Genomic DNA, 21,698 nt, shown 5'->3' on the forward strand with positions numbered 1-21,698 from the left:
CTTTCTTAAAGAAACAGTCTTTCTGAAACATAGCCCGTTAATGCATCCCGATTATAGAAGAAATGTTCTGAACATGATCTACAAAGTCATACTGTGACAGGATAAAATGCAGCCTACCCACACCCACCCACACACAGAGCACACACACGGTATAGATTCATATTTTTTTCTGCCAAGGAGCAGGGAAAAAAGGAAACAGTTCTATTCCTTTCCCTCCTGTGTTCAAAGCCTGGATTGAGGCCAGTGTCCTAATCAGTTCTCATTGGCCCTGGAGGAATCAGAACCTTTTGTAAAATATAATAAAGGGCATAAAATCATGATAAAATGCATGAAAAAGCAGTGCCTTTGGTTAGGGAACTAGAAATAATTTAGCAGAACAGATGGATTGCATTGGTTTGGCATTATTGTGGACATGAAAGGGCTCATTTTGTGGCAGTTCCAAACTAAGAGAAAATGTCCAACTTAAATTTGACAAGTCAAAGTACCTGCCTCCACTGGGGAAAACTCCATTTTCTTTAATCATTTTCAAAGTGGTGACATACTAGGCAAGAATTTCCACTGAAATATCCCATTTTCTGAAAATATTTCATCCATTGTCTCTAAATAAAGGGATGTGTTTTTATTTATTTTCACCAAAAATCCAAGGCTGAAGAAATTCATAGGTTAAAAAAATGAAGAAAATAAAGAATCATAAATGACTTCTTAGTGTCAAAGTTACACTCTGCCACAAATACCATACTTAATATTTAATGAGTCAATTCATAGTCTTATTGATTTTTTATGTATCTTTCTTTCTTAAAAAAACATAAAAATATGATCTCATTGCTTATGCCTAAGCACAACTACTGGAGTTTTAAAATGCTCCAACCAACTGCTTCTTAAAATGTTACATAAGAAATGGTTTTTAACTTTCCCTGCAACTGCACGATCTTCCATACAACCCTCCTCATGTAATAACCCGTACTTCTCAGAGTTTTTCTCACAAAAAAAAAAAAAGGTGGGGGAGTGAAAGAAGGAAGGAGGCAATTAAGCAGGCAGGTGGCCTAACAGGCTTTTGGTCCTTTCTGTGGGTCACACGGAAAAAAAGAGAATTGCAAGTTGGGAGCCTTGACTTCTGGTCCTGACTCCCATGTGTCCTTAATGTGCCTATAGTCAGCCATGAGGTATCTCTATGCCTTTGTTTCTTCATCTGTGAACATAAAGATGTTTGACTAAATTATGTCAAAGCTCATTTTAGCCTTAAGATGATAGGATTCTACGTGAAATAACCTTACACACAATAGAAATGTAATAAAACACGCTTCACTTTGATTTATGCATTTGCCTTAGGCAAGCAAATAAAATAATTGCAATGATGAATTACTGAGGTTGAGGCCAAAGAGGAAACCTGAATAAGGATTTTCAAAAGGAGTCCAGCTATTCCGTGATGCTCATTTCTTATAAGCTTAATCATAATTGAAAAATAAGAGAATTTTTCACATCTCATATTCCTATCCTGTGACAACTTCAAAATAATAAATGCTTTTAATAATTTTTGAAAATTATGTACGACACTTGTGAGTTAGTGTCATCATTGTTTCTCAGGTTAATGCTTACTTCTGTTACTTTCCCATCTCCAAATATTTGATTCACTTGCCTATTTGTCTCTATCTTGTTAAGATTATGTTAAGAAGTTGTGTTTCTGTTTCAGTAGTTCTTAACATTGGCTGCACCTTGGAATCAGCTGGGGAAGTTTAAAAGGTACTGATGCCTGGGTCCTACCTTATTACCTTTGTCTGGGTGCAATTTGGGTACCCAGATGTTTCCAACCACCCAGAGGATTCTAATGGGTAGCTTAGGTCAAGAGCCACATGTTAGAGGGAGCTGTCCATATTTACTGCTCATAAGTGAGTGCAAGATACTGACACTGTACTGACCAACACTTGGGACTGTGGGATGGTTAAAATATTGGTGGACAGAAGGTTGGTGAGTAAAAAATTATCAATCTTCAAAATGTTAAGTGCCTTTCATGTGTCTTAATACAGCTTGATTCAGTCACTACGACCTATTTTAAAGTATTTTAGGACATAGAGCCATTTCTAAAGCACTTCAGAAAACAGCAAATCCCAACTCAATAATAAAGCTCTGAAATGGTGACAAGCATATATACTCTCTATTTTTTTAAGTTTTACTTCCATCTATTTCAAATCACTGTCCTCACCAGAAAGAAAGAAAAAATATTATCCCTTAGTCTAACTGCTCAATTTTCACAATCCTTTATGCAACTGAACCCATTACATTGCAATTATTCTTTTTAAAAATTGTAAACAAATATTTTAATGGTTGAATTTAAAGCCTTGCTTTTTTAAACTGGTCATCATGTATGAAACAAACTTTCAACAAATATTTTTTGTTACTCAAAAACTGCAATTTTCAAATGGCTGAAAATTATATAACTCTTTTTATTAATAAGCTTTAATGCTGCTGTTTCAAAAGGTCTGTATTACTTTCCAAATGGACTCAGAAGAACAGCCTCTCTTATTTCCTTTTGTTGGTTGTTTTCCACATTAATTCTTTCTGTTTAGCAGACATTTTTAAAAGAAATCCTAAATCATTTGACTATAAGCTGCACAATTAGTTTTGGTATATTTATCTGCCTGGGTCCACTCTGTGATATACAAATATCTTTTAGAATAATGACAATGTAGCCTGGTTTACTCATCAAATCTAGATCACTTGTACTTCTTCCCAAGACTGCCATATCCTTTAGAGACAATTCACAGGGCTCCCTGTTTGAGTTTCTCTCTGTTTTGTGGTTAGATTCTAAGACACAAACACACAAAATTTTTTTTTTTGCAAATTAAGCAAAACAGTACACTGTTACGTGCTGCCATCTAGTTAGACTACTCTATAAAACAAATGTTTAATTGAATTTCCATTAACTTGCAGTTTTCAGTGCTTTGCAGTCTTGACGTCAGAAAACCTGCACATTCCAAAGTGTTTCACCAAAGATGAATGTATTTCCTTACTTAGATTTGATTTAAAACAAAGAGGTATTTTACAGTCACCTATGTGTGCAAGAAGATATGCTGGAATCCCTGCTTCTTGGCATCATAAGATTCTGCACTAAACTTGCTCTCCACTTTTCTCATTGGAACTGCTGAGAAGTCCCTGAAGGGACAACAGTAGCTTGGTTTTGTGTCCCAGAATTGTTTTGTAATTACTTTGTGTTGGCACTTGAATAAACGAGTTAAACATTTCAGCACTGTATGTTGCTTATGGTTCTTACTTATGAATTAAGCGAAGCAAAGTTATTCAATATTAGTCACAAAAAGGCAACGCAAATTCCTAATAATGTGTAATCCAACAAAAGCATCATAAAATGTTATTATTCTCAAAACAAATGTGAGAGCAAGCAAATGTCTGTGGGTGGCTTGGTGGGGCTGGGAGTCATGAGCATTTCTGGAAAAAACAACTGCAAGTGCATTTCTAACAGATGATGGGTCAACCTCCACAATTTTTTTTGACCACAGAAGAGCACATTTCTTTTCTTCAGGAGCATGCACATCTTAGAAACCCAGCTACTTAATCAATAGCTTGTTTCTGAAGAGGACACCAATTAACCCCTCCAGATCCATTTCTCATGGTGATAAGAAAGCTGCTGGTTTTGCTCTTCACTCCCAACAGAATCACTAAACTAAGTATGAATGATTCAGTAGGGGAAAAAATTAAATGGTATTGGCATGAAGGACTACTAACTGCCTCAACTTATTAAAAACAGCGCCACGTCAGGCCAAAAAAAGTTAACCCATGTAACCACTGTAATCTAATATAATGAGGACTAATGTTTTCTCTGGCTACTAATCAGGATTAGTAAGCAGAGCCAATTTACACTATAGCTTACAAACTAAGAGCAATATGTTTACTGAAACATTCCAAAAATTTAGTCTACTCTTAACCAAAGAGAGTGTTATGTTCCAAAACAACTGCTTAACAATTCTAGTGTCAGACAGTATTACAGCTGTAAGAGATCCTAGCAAATATCTTGCCTAACACCCTCATCTAAACATAGGAAAACCAAAGATCAGCAAAGTTAAATGGTCTGACAAAAGCACACAGATAATTAATGGCAAAACTAAGGTCAAATCTAATATTGAATGATCATCTTTGAGAGAACACATTTTGATTAATTTGCAACATTGCTAAATGAATTGACATAAACCAAAAGTTTGATTTGTGGATCAGTCTACTGTTTGGAAATGAAGGAATCCTTTTAGTATTTTCAAAGTGCTATCTTTTCTATTATGTCATTTTTTATTTCATTAATTGTAAAATTGACTGCTCTGTTGGTTGAGGAAAGCTGACCCTTCTCTGCATGTCAGCAGAATTGAGATTCCTTATTTTTTGTCCTGGTCAAATAGTAACCCCAATAAACAAAGAACACAAATGAAAACACCAAGAGGGCAAGTTATTCATCACAAGATCTAGGATATTTTCCTCTTCACACTCTCACATGTAACATTACCTCCTCTGTCTCTTGGTCACAGGGCCCCACTGATGCTGTCAAGACTATAGAGGCAGCTAACCACGATCTTCCTCATTTTTTTCTTTCTCAAGCACAATCAATAAGAGTCTTCAAAATCACAGCAATATAAAATGAATGACTCAAAACCTCTTTGAAATTTGTAATTGTGTATTTATTTGTATGATTGTTTAATTAATGCCTGCTGATCATACCATATAGTTACCTTCTTGAAGACAGGGGATGTATATTTTGTACTCAGTATTATATCTTCTACTCCTAACAAAGATGCCTGGAAAACTCAAATTCTTGATAAATATCATTGAATGGATACATCACTGTTTTCAATGTGTGGTGTCCAGGCCAACCGTACCAGAATCACCCAGACACAAGTTAGCAGTGACATTCTCCGACCCCACTCCAGACTTACTGAATTAGAAATTCTGAGTTTAGAGCTGAGCAATCTGTGTTTTACCATCCCCTCAGATGATTCTGAAATATGTCAACATTCAAGATACCCTTCTTACCAGAAGTGGCCACACAGACCTGGTGGGAAAATAGTTCCCAAAGATGGCAGATGACTATCTGGATACTGAAAAACAATGCACTGACCTAGCTTGTATGCATTATATTCCTATTTGATTATACCCTTTCCTGTGGAATCTAATAAATCCTCTCTTTTGAAACAACTGAGTTCTTATTTCCCACAACAAAGAGAGGAAATTGTTCATACTGCTTAGGAGAGAATGATAACCTAAGACATCCGGCCTGGTACTCAAATCCCTGGAGTCCCAGTTAGCCGAGATTATAACTCCTCATGTTAGCATGTTTTAGACACAACTAGGCAAAGGAACAAAAGTTTAACTTCTGATAGCCCCTTCTAGCCTATTTAGAAGTAATGCCCTTGAGCCTTGATACTCTTTATTTGGGTCCTTGGGGTATCTTGGTACATAAGTTACTCACACCTGAGCTGGGACCCAACTTCCTCTCTCGAGTGAATAAGTGAATTTCAGTGGGCAGATACTATCATTATCTTTGATTCCTTTAGAAGGCTCAGAAACAGTAACCAGTAGGCTTTTGGGTAGGACCCTTCTTGCCCTTTCAACTAGCCTAAATACCCACCAGGCACACAGATCACTTGCCTTCATGGTGTGCTTTTCTCCTGATTCTTCAACAACTCTGATTCTTAAGACATGTGGCAAATTGCTAAAGTATTTGTTGATAAATTTGTGTTGTATTTTTCACAGCATTCGAAAATAATTTGGCATGAAATAGAAAGTTTAGCATCTTTGTAAGACGGCTTAATAACATAGTAAAATATTTGTGTATATACTTAATTTGTCAAATCAAAAATATTAGAAGAAATCTACAAGGAACATATATCAATTGCTTCCATTGTGTTTAGTAAAAAAAAATGGGCTTGGGAGAGCACTAGGTACTGTTCTACTATTTCTGAGGGGCTAACCTGGTTTGGAATAATCTCTGTGTGTTCCATTTTTATTTACTCCCTTACTCTTCTGGTAAAGCCAATCAGGAAGAGAAAATAAGTTATGAAAATAGTGTTTCCCTTTTAGTTCTATGTTTTATCTCATATTGAACAAAAGGTCTCTACACAAGGAAAACATTTGTTTAGTTAATACTTTCTAAAATTTAATTTTGAATTTTTCTAATATCATTCACACATGGGCTGATGGACATTAAATTCCTAGGTATCTTAAAAGTGAATTAATTTTTAGTGGTTTTAGAAGTTCCACTTCATGTTTGGTTTAGGTTAGCATCTCATAATTTCATAAAGTAAATAAATTTATATGGGCAATAATTTCTTTGCTAATATGGGAGTTTTGATAATGTGGGAGCATTATCATATATAATGATAAATAATATGGGCAACAAAATCTTCACTTAAGAAAGCAAACACCTGGTGAACTGCCATCAAACTATATTAGGAAAAGTGGCTTCTATTTGCATTGTTGCGATGTTTTGGATATGATGTTTGTGCTTGATCTTAATTGAGAGCAAATCTGCTGATCTGGGCTTGTGAGTGTATTATTTGTTAATTTTGTGATTGAGTGTTGACAAGGAGACTCTATTCTCCTCAAGCCAGTAGTTGTATGATAGTGTTTCTGACATCTCAACTTGTGTTTGATATTACATCAGTTAGTGCTATACAAACTGAATTGTATGGTTTCAAATAATAAAGAACTAAAATAATGTAATGTATATAAGCAATTGAAAAAGAAGACTAACCAGAAAAGGATGATAATAGACTTTCTATTTTTTAGACCAGTGTGAATCATATCAAATTCAATTTATTTCTGTACTCTGTTCCTTTCATAAACAGTTCCCCTTCAGGTAATAGGTTTTAGGAATACCACTATCTAACAATGCATTCGAAGGCTGTGATCAGCCACTGACAATTTGAAGTAGTTGGGACAAGGCCAGCTGCTGCAGGATATAACACAAACGTCAATGTGAAAAAATGTAAGCAGCAATGCCTCAGCTGGCAAAAGCACAGAAAAATTGCAGAGCAGATGAAAAGGTGAGACAGGAATGTTCACATGTATAAATGCATTTTGTCCATTAAGACCAGCCTACCACAAATAATTCTCCTTGCTGGTCTACTTTATGGACTCCATATGGGATTGTGTAGAAAAGAGAATGGTTTGGCCTCCAAACTGCATTATCAGAAACATGAAATCCTTAAAGATAACTCTAAAATTGACCAGAGTATGAAAGCCTTCTGCCATACAATATGAATGCCACTGGCAAAAAAAATGAATAATAGACTTGCACTCAGGAAAGGACCAGATAAATAAATCTAGTTCATTTTCCTTCACTTTGGGGTTTCTAGGTAAAGGATACATTTAATCAAAAGCAGAGCTTTAAATATGAGAACTGTTTGATAATTCTACCGTAAATATATAATAAAACTTGTGAGACTAAATCTGTACATGGTGTTACAGTATATTCATTCACAATCTCAACTACTGAACGATCCATGAGACACTACCAATGTTTTGATGTTTTTAAAAACCAAGTAATTTCCCTTGTAACATAGAATATATTATCCACCCTTTAAAGAAACAAATCCATAAAGAAAATTTTTTTATCCGTAGAAATGAACAAACTGAATGAATGGCTTTGCATCTTCAAAAGTCAACTATTTTTAGTAGTTTGCAGAGGAAGGGGATCAGATTGATGTAACTCACACTATCATATGTAGGCAAGTGCACTTGGCCTGCAGAAAAATTCTGTCTGCTTTGGCATTTCTATTTCAAGTAAAATATTTTACAGACTCAGTTTAAACCTAAGTTGAATTTGAATAGGAATTTTGTTGACTACATTTTGGGACCATATTTGTCTTGTGAAATTTTATAATTCCAGTACTTGAATCATGTTTAGAACCTAACAGAGACCCAGTAAAAGAAATAATTAGTAAATGTTAAAATAATGTGAGAAAACCCATGGAGGGCATTTTTCTTTTAAAAATGCCTTAGATTCAAATGCAGAATGTTACTGGATTTCAGACAACAATGGACATTTATAGCAACTAAATCAAATAGCAGCTGGTTGTTACCTATTTTGCACATTTGACGATGGGAGCCTTTCTGAATTGATATGACTGTTGTTTTTAACCTTTGAAAGCATAAAAAGGTATACTTTTCCAAATAAAAATGGTATTCACCAAGCATCTACTGAAATGAGTTTAAAGAAATAATGATAAAATCAAAATATTCAAATCCCTTCATCAAGTTACAAACACATCAATCATTTCAATAAAAAGAAATGACTTTTAGTGGTAAGAGGACAGTTGATATTTTAAATCTATTCATTTCCATGTGGCAAAATTGGCATATATCTAAATTCAAAGTTTAGTTTATAACCAAAAATAATAATTACTTAGCAAAGAGTTTCTCAGAAGATCAACTCAATAAATAATGTCTTTGCAAACAGTGCTACCATGTATATGTAATAATACTGCAACATTGGAACACACACATCAGGCAGCTGCTCAGCTCATCAACACTGACCAAGTACTTACAGTGTGCTCCGCCCAGAGTCAGGTGGTAAGCTCTGTGCTACTTGAATCTATGATGGTTCATCAATCATGGTGTTTGCACTATATGGTTAATATTTTTCTATTACTCCCCAAATGAATACTGGCCTCTTTACATGATTTATTTAAGTAAGTAAAAGAGTGTGTCCAATTCTGGATTACCTCACATTTATTTAGCAGCCCAGTTTCTTGCAGTCGTGACCAGATACTCTGTATTCGTCCAGCATGCTCAGGGTGGGTGGTGGAATTGCCACAAACGCACTGGTGTTTCAGCATCAAGGGGTCATAGGCAATTCCTTCAAGACAAGGGAAATACAGGACAAGATTGAGTAATGGTACAAGATAATGACACACGTTAGGAGATAATATGATAACTCCAAAAAAGTCATTATTCTTAAAATAAATTTAACAAAGGGGGAAATATCACAAAGCAAATTCTCAAGAGCACATAAGAACTATTTAGACCTGTCTATCTGGACACTTACTCAAAAACATGAACTCATGCATTAACCAGTACTCAGACCCTAGTTTAGTAAATCTGTAAAGTGATGAAGATGGTGACATTTTAAGACACTTCAGATTTTAAAATACATATATTGTGATCTTACCAGTATTTTAAATCATTATGAATTGTTTTTAGGCAGATAACTTAATTCAGTAGAGGTTTTAATTTCACCACACCATTGGAGCCACAAAACAAGCCGTCTCTTTAAATCTTTCATGAGTAATTCTAGCCTGACTTCAGATCAGGGTTTCATTTTTGTAATAAAATGGAAGATTTTCCCACTCTGCCTATCCTGTTTAGTAATTTCTTCAAGGTTGTTCAAAAACAGTTTCTTTGTTTCTTTGTGTTTCTCCCCATAATTTAAGTCATTATGTAACCAACATGGCTGTTGTAGATCTTATAATATTATGGGGCATTTAAAGTGTTTCTTTTAAAAAATAAATGTAAATTACAATGCCACTACTAGAGATTATACAGATACTGATGAATACAATCTTCTTTTAAATTATCAAGTATTAGCATATTTCATTTTCAGGCAAGCCTTATGATGGGAAAGATTTTATAATAACATGATAAGATGAATTATTAGCAGAACTTAAAATAGGACTTTTTAAAGTAACAAGTTAGATGATAATTATAACTCTGGCTCATTTAAAGAAGATTTCTACCCGTAAACCTATTCCTTGAGGTGGAAACATGTTACTTACAAAATTGCCTGACATAAGAAATTATTTAACAAATCAAATGTCTTCCAATAAATGACCATCGAAGTATATTTGTAGATGGGGAGAATACCCATTATAAGAAGTTTTACAACAACAAGCAAAAAATATCTTCAGGAATAGATAAGCACCAGTAATTTATGCCGTAAAGGACGTTTAATTAAATACATCTTATTCTCCTTTTGGCTTACATTATTGGTTAAAGAAATGTTACTCAAGAGAAGAAAATATTTTTCCTTGAGTGTACTCAAATAATGCAGAAGAATGGCACATGCATTTTGAAAACATGTGGTAAAAATTATGTCTAATAAAAGAATATAATTTTACCATTCCAAATAATATCTATTCTTAGGAGTCAAATGGCTTCAAACTCTATCCCTTTTCCCCTGATTCTCACATTTTCTTTTTTTTATTATTCTTTTTTTATTTATGTTTTTATTTTTTTATTTTATTATTATTATTATTATTATACTTTAGGTTTTATGGTACATGTGCACAATGTGCAGGTAAGTTACATATGTATACATGTGCCATGCTGGTGCGCTGCACCCACTAACTCATCATCTAGCATTAGGTATATCTCCCAGTGCTATCCCTCCCCCCTCCCCCCATCCCACAACAGTCCCCGAAGTGTGATGTTCCCCTTCCTGTGTCCATGTGTTCTCACTATTCAATTCCCACCTATGAGTGAGAATATGTGGTGTTTGGTTTTTTGTTCTTGTGATAGTTTACTGAGAATGATGATTTCCAATTTCATCCATGTCCTTACAAAGGACATGAACTCATCATTTTTTATGGCTGCATAGTATTCCATGGTGTATATGTGCCACATTTTCTTAATCCAGTCTATCATTGTTGGACATTTGGGTTGGTTCCAAGTCTTTGCTATTGTGAATAATGCTGCAATAAACATACGTGTGCATGTGCCTTTATAGCAGCATGATTTGTAGTCCTTTGGGTATATACCCCGTAATGGGATGGCTGGGTCAAATGGAATTTCTAGTTCTAGATCCCTGAGGAATCGCCACACTGACTTCCACAAGGGTTGAACTAGTTTACAGTCCCACCAACAGTGTAAAAGTGTTCCTATTTCTCCACATCCTCTCCAGCACCTGTTGTTTCCTGACTTTTTAATGATTGCCATTCTAACTGGTGTGAGATGTTATCTCATTGTGGTTTTGATTTGTGTTTCTCTGATGGCCAGTGACGGTGAGCATTTTTTCATGTGTTTTTTGGCTGCATGAATGTCTTCTTTTGAGAAGTGTCTGTTCATGTCCTTTGCCCACTTTTTGATGGGGTTGTTTGTTTTTTTCTTGTAAATTTGCTGGAGTTCATTGTAGATTCTGGATATTAGCCCTTTGTCAGATGAGTAGGTTGCAAAAATTTTCTCCCATTTTGTAGGTTGCCTGTTCACTCTGATGGTAGTTTCCTTTCCTGTGCAGAAGCTCTTTAGTTTAATTAGATCCCATTTGTCAATTTTGGCTTTTGTTGCCATTGCTTTTGGTGTTTTAGACATGAAGTCCTTGCTCATGCCTATGTCCTGAATGGTAATGCCTAGGTTTTCTTCTAGGGTTTTTATGGTTTTAGGTCTAACATTTAAGTCTTTAATCCATCTTGAATTGATTTTTGTATAAGGTGTAAGAAAGGGATCCAGTTTCAGCTTTCTACATATGGCTAGCCAGTTTTCCCAGCACCATTTATTAAATAGGGAATCCTTTCCCCATTTCTTGTTTTTCTCAGGTTTGTCAAAGATCAGATAGTTGTAGATATGTGGCATTATTTCTGAGGGCTCTGTTCTGTTCCATTGATCTATATCTCTTTTTTGGTACCAGTACCATGCTGTTTTGGTTACTGTAGCATTGTAGTATAGTTTGAAGTCAGGTTGTGTGATGCCTTCAGCCTTGTTCTTTTGGCTTAGGATTGACTTGGCAATGCGGGCTCTTTTTTGGTTCCATATGAACTTTAAAGTAGTTTTTTCCAATTCTGTGAAGAAAGTCATTGGTAGCTTGATGGGGATGGCATTGAATCTGTAAATTACCTTGGGAAGGATGGCCATTTTCACGATATTGATTCTTCCTACCCATGAGCATGGAATGTTCTTCCATTTGTTTGTATCCTCTTTTATTTCCTTGAGCAGTGGTTTGTAGTTCTCCTTGAAGAGGTCCTTCACATCCCTTGTAAGTTGGATTCCTAGGTATTTTATTCTCTTTGAAGCAATTGTGAATGGGAGTTCACTCATGATTTGGCTCTCTGTTTGTCTGTTATTGATGTATAAGAATGCTTGTGATTTTTGTACATTGATTTTGTATCCTGAGACTTTGCTGAAGTTGCTTATCAGCTTAAGGAGATTTTGGGCTGAGACAATGGGGTTTTCTAGATATACAATCATGTCATCTGCAAACAGGGACAATTTGACTTTCTCTTTTCCTAATTGAATACCCTTGATTTCCTTCTCCTGTCTAATTGCCCTGGCCAGAACTTCCAACACTATGTTGAATAGAAGTGGTGAGAGAGGGCATCCCTGTCTTGTGCCAGTTTTCAAAGGGAATGCTTCCAGTTTTTGCCCATTCAGTATGATATTGGCTGTGGGTTTGTCACAGATAGCTCTTATTATTTTGAGATACGTCCCATCAATACCTAATTTATTGAGAGTTTTTAGCATGAAGGGTTGTTGAATTTTGTCAAAGGCCTTTTCTGCATCTATTGAGATAATCATGTGGTTTTTGTCTTTGGTTCTGTTTATATGCTGGATTACATTTATTGATTTGCGTATATTGAACCAGCCTTGCATCCCAGGGATGAAGCCCACTTGATCATGGTGGATAAGCTTTTTGATGTGCTGCTGGATTCTGTTTGCCAGTATTTTATTGAGGATTTTTGCATCAATGTTCATCAAGGACATTGGTCTAAAATTCTCTTTTTTGGTTGTGTCTCTGCCAGGCTTTGGTATCGGGATGACACTGGCCTCATAAAATGAGTTAGGGAGGATTCCCTCTTTTTCTATTGATTGGAATAGTTTCAGAAGGAATGGTACCAGCTCCTCCTTGTACCTCTGGTAGAATTCGGCTGTGAACCCATCTGGTCCTGGACTTTTTTTGGTTGGTAAGCTATTGATTATTGCCACAATTTCAGCTCCTGTTATTGGTCTATTCAGAGATTCAACTTCTTCCTGGTTTAGTCTTGGGAGGGTGTATGTGTTGAGGAATTTATCCATTTCTTCTAGATTTTCTAGTTTATTTGCGTAGAGGTGTTTGTAATATTCTCTGAAGGTAGTTTGTATTTCTGTGGGATCAGTGGTGATATCCCCTTTATCATTTTTTTACTGTGTCTATTTGATTCTTCTCTCTTTTTTTCTTTATTAATCTTGCTAGCAGTCTATCAATTTTGTTGATCCTTTCAAAAAACCAGCTCCTGGATTCATTTATTTGTTGAAGGGTTTTTTGTGTCTCTATTTCCTTCAGTTCTGCTCTGATTTTAGTTATTTCTTGCCTTCTGCTAGCTTTTGAATGTGTTTGCTCTTGATTTTCTAGTTCTTTTAATTGTGATGTTAGGGTGTCAATTTTGGATCTTTCCTGCTTTCTCTTGTGGGCATTTAGTGCTATAAATTTCCCTCTACACACTGCTTTGAATGCATCCCAGAGATTCTGGTATGTTGTGTCTTGGTTCTCGTTGGTTTCAAAGAACATCTTTATTTCTGCCTTCATTTCGTTATGTACCCAGTAGTCATTCAGGAGCAGGTTGTTCAGTTTCCATGTAGTTGAGCGGTTTTGAGTGAGATTCTTAATCCTGAGTTCTAGCTTGATTGCACTGTGATCTGAGAGACAGTTTGTTATAATTTTTGTTCTTTTACATTTATTGAGGAGAGCTTTACTTCCAAGTATGTGGTCAATTTTGGAATAGGTGTGGTGTGGTGCTGAAAAAAAATGTATATTCTGTTGATTTGGGGTGGAGAGTTCTGTAGATGTCTATTAGGTCCGCTTGGTGCAGAGCTGAGTTCAATTCCTGGGTATCCTTGTTGACTTTCTGTCTTGTTGATCTGTCTAATGTTGACAGTGGGGTGTTAAAGTCTCCCATTATTAATGTGTGGGAGTCTAAGTCTCTTTGTAGGTCTCTCAGGACTTGCTTTATGAATCTGGGTGCTCCTGTATTGGGTGCATATATATTTAGGATAGTTAGCTCTTCTTGTTGAATTAATCCCTTTACCATTATGTAATGGCCTTCTTTGTCTCTTTTGATCTTTGTTGGTTTAAAGTCTGTTTTATCAGAGACTAGGATTGCAACCCCTGCCTTTTTTTGTTTTCCATTTGCTTGGTAGATCTTCCTCCATCCTTTTATTTTGAGCCTATGTGTGTCTCTGCACGTGAGATGGGTTTCCTGAATACAGCACACTGATGGGTCTTGAGTCTTTATCCAATTTGCCAGTCTGTGTCTTTTAATTGGAGCATTTAGTCCATTTACATTTAAAGTTAATATTGTTATGTGTGAATTTGATCCTGTCATGATGATGTTAGCTGGTTATTTTGCTCGTTAGTTGATGCAGTCTCTTCCTAGTCTCGACGGTCTTTACATTTTGGCATGATTTTGCAGTGGCTGGTACTGGTTGTGCCTTTCCATGTTTAGCGCTTCCTTCAGGAGCTCTTTTAGGGCAGGCCTGGTGGTGACAAAATCTGTCAGCATTTGCTTGTCTGTAAAGTATTTTATTTCTCCTTCACTTATGAAGCTTAGTTTGGCTAGATATGAAATTCTGGGTTGAAAATTATTTTCTTTAAGAATGTTGAATATTGGCCCCCACTCTCTTCTGGATTGTAGGGTTTCTGCCGAGAGATCCGCTGTTAGTCTGATGGGCTTCCCTTTGATGGTAACCCGACCTTTCTCTCTGGCTGCCCTTAACATTTTTTCCTTCATTTCAACTTTGGTGAATCTGACAATTATGTGTCTTGGAGTTGCTCTTCTCGAGGAGTATCTTTGTGGCGTTCTCTGTATTTCCTGAATCTGAATGTTGGCCTGCCTTGCTAGATTGGGGAAGTTCTCCTGGATAATATCCTGAAGAGTGTTTTCCAACTTGTTTGCATTCTCCCCGTCACTTTCAGGTACACCAATCAAACGTAGATTTGGTCTTTTCACATAGTCCCACATTTCTTGGAGGCTTTGCTCGTTTCTTTTTATTCTTTTTTCTCTAAACTTCCGTTCTCGCTTCATTTCCTTCATTTCATCTTCCAGGGCTGACACCCTTTCTTCCATTTGATTGCATCGGCTCCTGAGGCTTCTGCATTCTTCACGTAGTTCTCGAGGCTTGGTTTTCAGCTCCATCAGCTCCTTTAAGCACTTCTCTTTATTGGTTATTCCAGTTATACATTCTTCTAAATTTTTTTCAAAGTTTTCAACTTCTTTGCCTTTGGTTTGAATATCCTCCCGTAGCTCGGAGTAATTTCATCGTCTGAAGCCTTCTTCTCTCAGCTCATCAAAGTCATTCTCCGTCCAGCTTTGTTCCGTTGCTGGTGAGGAACTGTGTTCCTTTGGAGGAGGAGAGGTACTCTGGTTTTTAGAGTTTCCAGTTTTTCTGCTCTGTTTTTTCCCCATCTTTGTGGTTTTATCTACTTTTGGTCTTTGATGATGGTGATGTACAGATGGGTTTTTGGTGTGGATGTCCTTTCTGTTAGTTTTCCTTCTAACAGACAGGACCTTCAGCTGCAGGTCTTTTGGAGTACCCGGTCAGCCTCAGCCGTGTGAGGTGTCAGTCTGCCCCTGCTGGGGGGTGCCTCCCAGTTAGGCTGCTCGGGGGTCAGGGGTCAGGGACCCACTTGAGGAGGCAGTCTGCCCGTTCTCAGATCTCCAGCTGCGTGCTGGGAGAACCACTGCTCTTCTCAACGCTGTCAGACAGGGACATTTAAGTCTGCAGAGATTACTGCTGTCTTTTTGTTTGTCTGTGCCCTGCCCCTAGAGGTGGAGCCTACAGAGGCAGGCAGGTCTCCCTGAGCTGTGGTGGGCTCCACCCAGTTCAAGCTTCCCGGCTGCTTTGTTTACCTAAGCGAGCCTGGGCAATGGCGGGCGCCCCTCCCCCAGCCTCGCTGCCGACTTGCTGTTTGATCTCAGACTGCTGTGCTAGCAATCAGCGAGACTCTGTGGGCGTAGGACCCTCTGAGCCAGGTGCGGGCTATACTCTCCTGGGGCACCGTTTCCTAAGCCCGTCGGAAAAGCACAGTATTCGGGTGGGAGTGGCCCAACTTTCCAGATGCCGTCTGTCACCCCTGGAAAGGGAACTCCCTGACCCCTTGCGCTTCCCGAGTGAGGCAATGCCTCGCCCCTGCTTCGGCTGGCGCACGGTGCACTCACCCACTGACCTGCGCCCACTGTCTGGTACTCCCTAGTGAGATGAACATGGTACCTCAGATGGAAATGCAGAAATCACCCGTCTTCTGCATCGCTCACGCTGGGAGCTGTAGACCGGAGCTGTTCCTATTCGGCCATCTTGGCTCCTCCCTCACATTTTCATCCTCAGGACTGACCTCCACTATGAGCAGCTTACTTACACACTTCCGCATGGAATGATCCATCCAAAATCTCCACTTAGTTGTCTCATGGTTTTCATAAAGTGAAAATGTCTCTAATTTTTAATTCATGATCTTAAACCACACACGATATTACTCATGTTTACAAAAGACATCAAGATCTGCCATTGTTCATATGAGAAACCTTAATGTCCCCTTGACAGTCCCCCTCCAAAGAACCAAAGTAGTGTCTGTTTTCCCTCCAAAACAGATCTTGAATCATTCATTCTCCTTATCTCCACTGCCAGAACCATACACAATCCAAGGTTTTATTATCTCTAATCTGGAATCCTGAGATTGCCTTGTAATGCACAACCTGACTTTCACTCTATTCCATTTGCCACACAACAGTGGCCACTTCTGTTTAAATCCTTCAGGTCCTTCACTAAAGAGACTGAAATTCCTCCAGGCCGGCATAAATAGGCCCCTCCCCATCTTTCCAGCTTCAATTCATATACCTCCCTCTTTTGTTCTCTATTTCGCCTACAAAAGCCTTCCTTCCTTTCCTCAAAAAGATCAAAATCCTAGCAGCATTGTGATATTTATACATGCTATTCCCTCTATGCTAGAAATTCTTCCTTCCTGACATCCGTAACTCCAGTCCTCATTTGGCTAATCTTTTTTCACTCTTCAAGGCTCAGTTTTTAATGTCACCTCCTCTACCAAGCATACCCTGAGATTTCTAAATTAGGTCTCCTACTATATGCTCTCTTAGCATCCTCTAGATCTCCTTCAAGCATTTGTCACAATTATATAATTGTTGTATAATTTTGTTAATTGTATATTTTCTTCATTAGATGGTGAGATCTTTGAGAGTGCAGATGATAGTTGTATTTTTACCTCTGAAATTTCAGTGGCCATAAACATGCTTAAATAAAGCCGGTCCTCAAAAAATATTTTTTAGTGAGTGAATGAAAACTGTAAATGAATGAATGTATCCCAAAAATGGGTCAGATATTTCCACTAAAGCTTTCCTCAATGAATCTAATTGGTGGATCTCCTTGGATTCCTGAAGGGTAGTCTTACTTGTTTAATCTTCTACCTTTTATTTTATGTCCCTTATCTTCCTACCCTAAGTGCTTCTAATATAGGCATTTATTTTACTCAGCTTTATATTTCTACATGGAGTTTCACAAAGTCCTCTTTTTACATTTTGTATAAAGTCCAATATGGATAAATATTTTTAAATAAAGTCAGAAGGAAGACATTAAGGAAGGCAGAAAAGGAAGCAGGCAAGCAGAAAGGAAGAATAACATTTAAAATACAAAGATGTGTAAGACATGTCTTCACAATTTAAATATATCAAGTATTTATGAGTTACTACTATACAAGAAGAACTGTTTAACATTTTTTCAGCTATAGTTTCATAAAACAAAAAGTGATAGTTTAATAATATGGAAACAAAAAGTATAACATCCGCCTCATTTTGAAAATATATTTTTGGCCAGGGACGGTGTCTCACACCTGTAAGCCTAGCACTTTGGGAGGCTGAGGCAGGAGGATTGCTTGAACCCAGGAAGTTGAAACCAGCCTGAACAACATAGGGAGACCCTGTCTCTACAAAAATTTTTAAAAACTAGCCAGGAATGGTGGTGTGCCTGCTCCTGGTGGGAGAATTGCTTGAGCCCAGGATGTCAATGCAGCAGTGAGCAGTGACTGAGCCACTGCACTCCAGCCTGGGCCATAGGGTGAGAACTTGTATCTGGAAAAAAAAAAAAAAAAGAAGAAGAAGAAGAAATATATTCTTCAAGAGTAGAGAGTCTAATCATTACATTGCTTAACTTTTTCACTATTTCATCTCTTGACATATCTAAGCTTACCTTCGTAGTAATGTTTCCCCCTTTTAATGACATTTTCCCCATAATCCACTGCCAAGAAAAAAAATTGTGAAACAGGTTATGGTAGCTGGGAATTATTGCCAGGTACCTGGAGATTATAATTCAAAGTCCAGGGGCTCTTGGAAAGCCATTTGAATTTAAAGGGAAATACATACAATCTGGAACCCCAAACTTCCACTGACTCATTCTAATGATGTATCACTGGGGTGTTAACAGGTAGACTGGAAAATGAAATCTTAACCTCATCCTTCATCTCCATTCCTTTCCTCTCTCTTTCATTCTCTCTCTTTGGCTTCTCAGAAACATGAACTTATAGGGTGAGAAATAAGCCTGCTCTTCTCTTTGCAATTCATATGGAATTCTACTTTTGTTTGACCCTTTCTGGCTCACTGATTACCAGTTGCAATATAACATAAGCCAATAGATTAATTAATTTTTCTCCTGATCAGTGGGACAAGAGTTAAAATTAGAATTTGAAAAATACACAAAGGAGTCTTAAAATATTTAGCTGCATTTTAAACAACAGTTGTTTGTTTTCCACATATATATTATATATGTAGAAAATATGTATTATATATGTATTTTTTTACATACAAGAAATCCTTAAAATTTCTTGATAAATTTTTTAGATAAACTTGGACTTTGTGCTTTCTCTGTCTCTCAGTCTTATTAAATGAGATAATGTATTTGTAGCATCTAGTGTAGTATCTGTCCTTCTTTATTGCATGTAGTTGTCATTTTTTAGCCATATAATCTATTTCTGTCTTCAAATTTACACTCAGTCTAGTAAGACCTGTTAGTCTGAGTCTATAGAGTCTTTATAGACAATTTATCTTGTCTATAAAGAAAGCTGAGTTTAGAACATTTAGACTAAAATTATTGATCCTGATTTCTAGTGCCTAACATTCAACTTCATATTGCATTTCTGGGAACTACCTGAGGTTTCACACCTTCCCAAGGTGTTTGCTAAACAACACTTATTAAACTCCTTCTAGGGCAAGGGACTGGACAAAGGACTAGCACAGTACAAATATATATGACTTGGCATTCTCCTGGAAGATGCAGAATCAGTAGACAGTTATTGAATGCTCACTATGTTCCAGATTCTAGCAGCTTCATTTTACCACATTTAACTTAAAATCTAGTAGTAAAGGCCGAGCGCGGGGGCTCACGCCTGTGATCCCAGCACTTTGGGAGGCCAAGGCGGGCAGATCACCAGAGGTCAGGAGTTCGAGACCAGCCTGACCAACATGGAGAAACCCCGTCTCTACTAAAAATACAAAATTTAGCCAGGCGTGGTGGCATATTCCTGCAATCCCAGCTACTCAGGAGGCTGAGGCAGGAGAATCGCTTGAACCTGGGAGGTGGAGGTTGCAAAGAGCTAAGATTGTGCCATTGCACTCTAGCCTGGGTAAAAAGAGTGAAACTCTATCTATCTCAAAAAAAAAAAAAAAATCTAGTAGTAAAAGTGAGATGTAACAATATGACACTTTTGAAAACTCTGCTAAAGAAAAAAACTTGTGAGGCTAGAGAATCAAAGAAGATCTCCTAAAAACAAACAAAAAAAAAATTTTAAAGAGGGAATGATCTTTACATGGTAGAATTACTAAAAAAAAAAAAGAAATTATTCTGAAACAAGGTTCACGTCTAATGACCTTCAAATCACACACATAGCAGCTGTTACTATTTCTATCCATAATGCTAATCTATCCATAAGACTTATGTTGTCTTATTTTTTTATTTATTTTTTAATATTTTAATTTTAATTTTTTTATTTTATGTTTTTAGAGACAGGTTCTCACTCTATCGCCTAGGCTGGAGTGCAGTTTATATTGTACTATCTGTAATTTTTTTTTTTTTTTTGAGACAGAGTCACGCTCTGTCACCCAGGCTGGAGTGCAGTGGCCCGATTACTATCTGTAATATTTTTTAACAAGAACACATAATTCAAACTACCAAACAGTGTAATTTTTAAATTATTTGTGAAACTTGATGTGTCCAGCAAGCAAATGATATGTCTAAAACGTCTGTTTAAAAAAATTGTGAAAATTGTACCTCTCACTAGATAAGAAGCATTTTCTAAACCTTACAGCTTTGTGTTTGTCTGTTTGTTTTTTTAGTGTAAGTCATCTTAACAGAGTATCAGATAGCTAGAAAGGAAGTGGGTAGAAGAAATTCCCAACATAAGCCTTCCAACTAACACTATATGAATGTCTGTTAAGGCCTAGGAATTAGATTAAGTGTTGCCATTTAACTGTAAAGCCAGGAAGGAGATTCAACCAGCATGTAAGTTGGCAAAAAGTGAAGCCAAACACAATTCACTACACATTTGCTGGCAAAATATCTGGAAAGATTTTCTACATTCAAGAATGAGTGAGAAAAAAAAAACAGGGCCTTTGAGAATATACTACAGATATTATGAAGGAAATACCATTCATACTGCTTAGTTCCGTGAACATGATTTACTATAGGAAGCAAAATAAGATTTTAGAAAATGTTTTGTTCTCTTCAAATGTCAAAAGACACTGGCCCTGTAACATCAGAGACCAAAGCTAAAGGCAGAGATAGAACTAAATTAAAAAGACAATGGAATGAATAAAAATAAAACTGGATATGATAAACAGGGATTGCAAGGAAATTAACGAGTAGAAAAATTAAAATCTATACTGGAGGCAATAAAGAAAGGAATTTACATTTCAGAAAGCCAGATCAGTGCTATTGAATACAAACCTGAGAAGCCTCCAGAATATAAAGGAAAGGACTACTAGATGTACATAATAAGACGAAAATACAGTGGTCAGAAAAAAAAATAACCAAATAAAAAGTTGTAACTGCTCCTGAGGAGGAAATCTGACTAACCAAATACAGGAATACCTGGGACATATTGCTGGTTTGATTCCAAATCATCTGAATAAAGCAAATATCACAATAAAGCAACTCACATGAGTTTTTTGGTTTGCTTATGCATGTAAAAGTTATGTTTACATTACACTGTAACCCATGAAGGGTGGAATCATTGTGTCAAAGAAACCAATGTGCATACCTTAATTAAAAATTAATTTCTTGCTAAAGTGCTAATAATCACCTGATCTTTCAGTGGGTCATAATCTTTTTGCTTGTGGAGGGTCTTGCCTTGATATTGATGGCTGCTAACTGACCAGGGTAGTAGTTATTGAAGGCGGGAGTGGCTGTGGCAATTTCTTAAAACAAGACAACAATGAAGTTTGCAACATCCATGAAATCTTCCTTTCACAAAACATTTCTCTGTAGCACGAAATTCTGCTTAGTATTATAGCATTTAACCCATAGTAGACTTTCTTTCAAAACTGGAGGCAATCCTGTCAAACTCTGCTGCTGCTTTATCAACTAAGTTTATGTAATATTCTAAATCCTTTCTCGTCATTTCAACAATGCCCACTGCATCTTCACTGGGAGTAGACTCCATCCCAAGAAAACATTTTTCTTGCTCAACCCCTAAGAAATAACTCCTTATTAATTCAAGTTTTATAATGAGATTGGAGCAATTC

At 36.9% G+C, this 21,698-nt stretch overlaps 1 protein-coding gene across 5 annotated transcripts in view; it reads right to left on the reverse strand.

The window, feature by feature from the left end:
* HDAC9 (histone deacetylase 9) overlaps window positions 1–21,698 on the reverse strand; it is a 911,013-nt gene that overhangs the window by 232,997 nt on the left and 656,318 nt on the right. For all 5 annotated transcript variants that reach the window (XM_054496835.2, XM_063667493.1, XM_063667495.1 and 2 more), the window contains one exon: window positions 8,721–8,854. In XM_054496835.2, the coding sequence (XP_054352810.1) occupies window positions 8,721–8,854 (134 nt within the window). The remainder of the gene's footprint in view (window positions 1–8,720; window positions 8,855–21,698) is intronic.

The sequence above is a fragment of the Pongo pygmaeus genome, chromosome 6 (assembly GCF_028885625.2).
Source record: "Pongo pygmaeus isolate AG05252 chromosome 6, NHGRI_mPonPyg2-v2.0_pri, whole genome shotgun sequence".
NCBI lineage: Eukaryota > Metazoa > Chordata > Mammalia > Primates > Hominidae > Pongo > Pongo pygmaeus.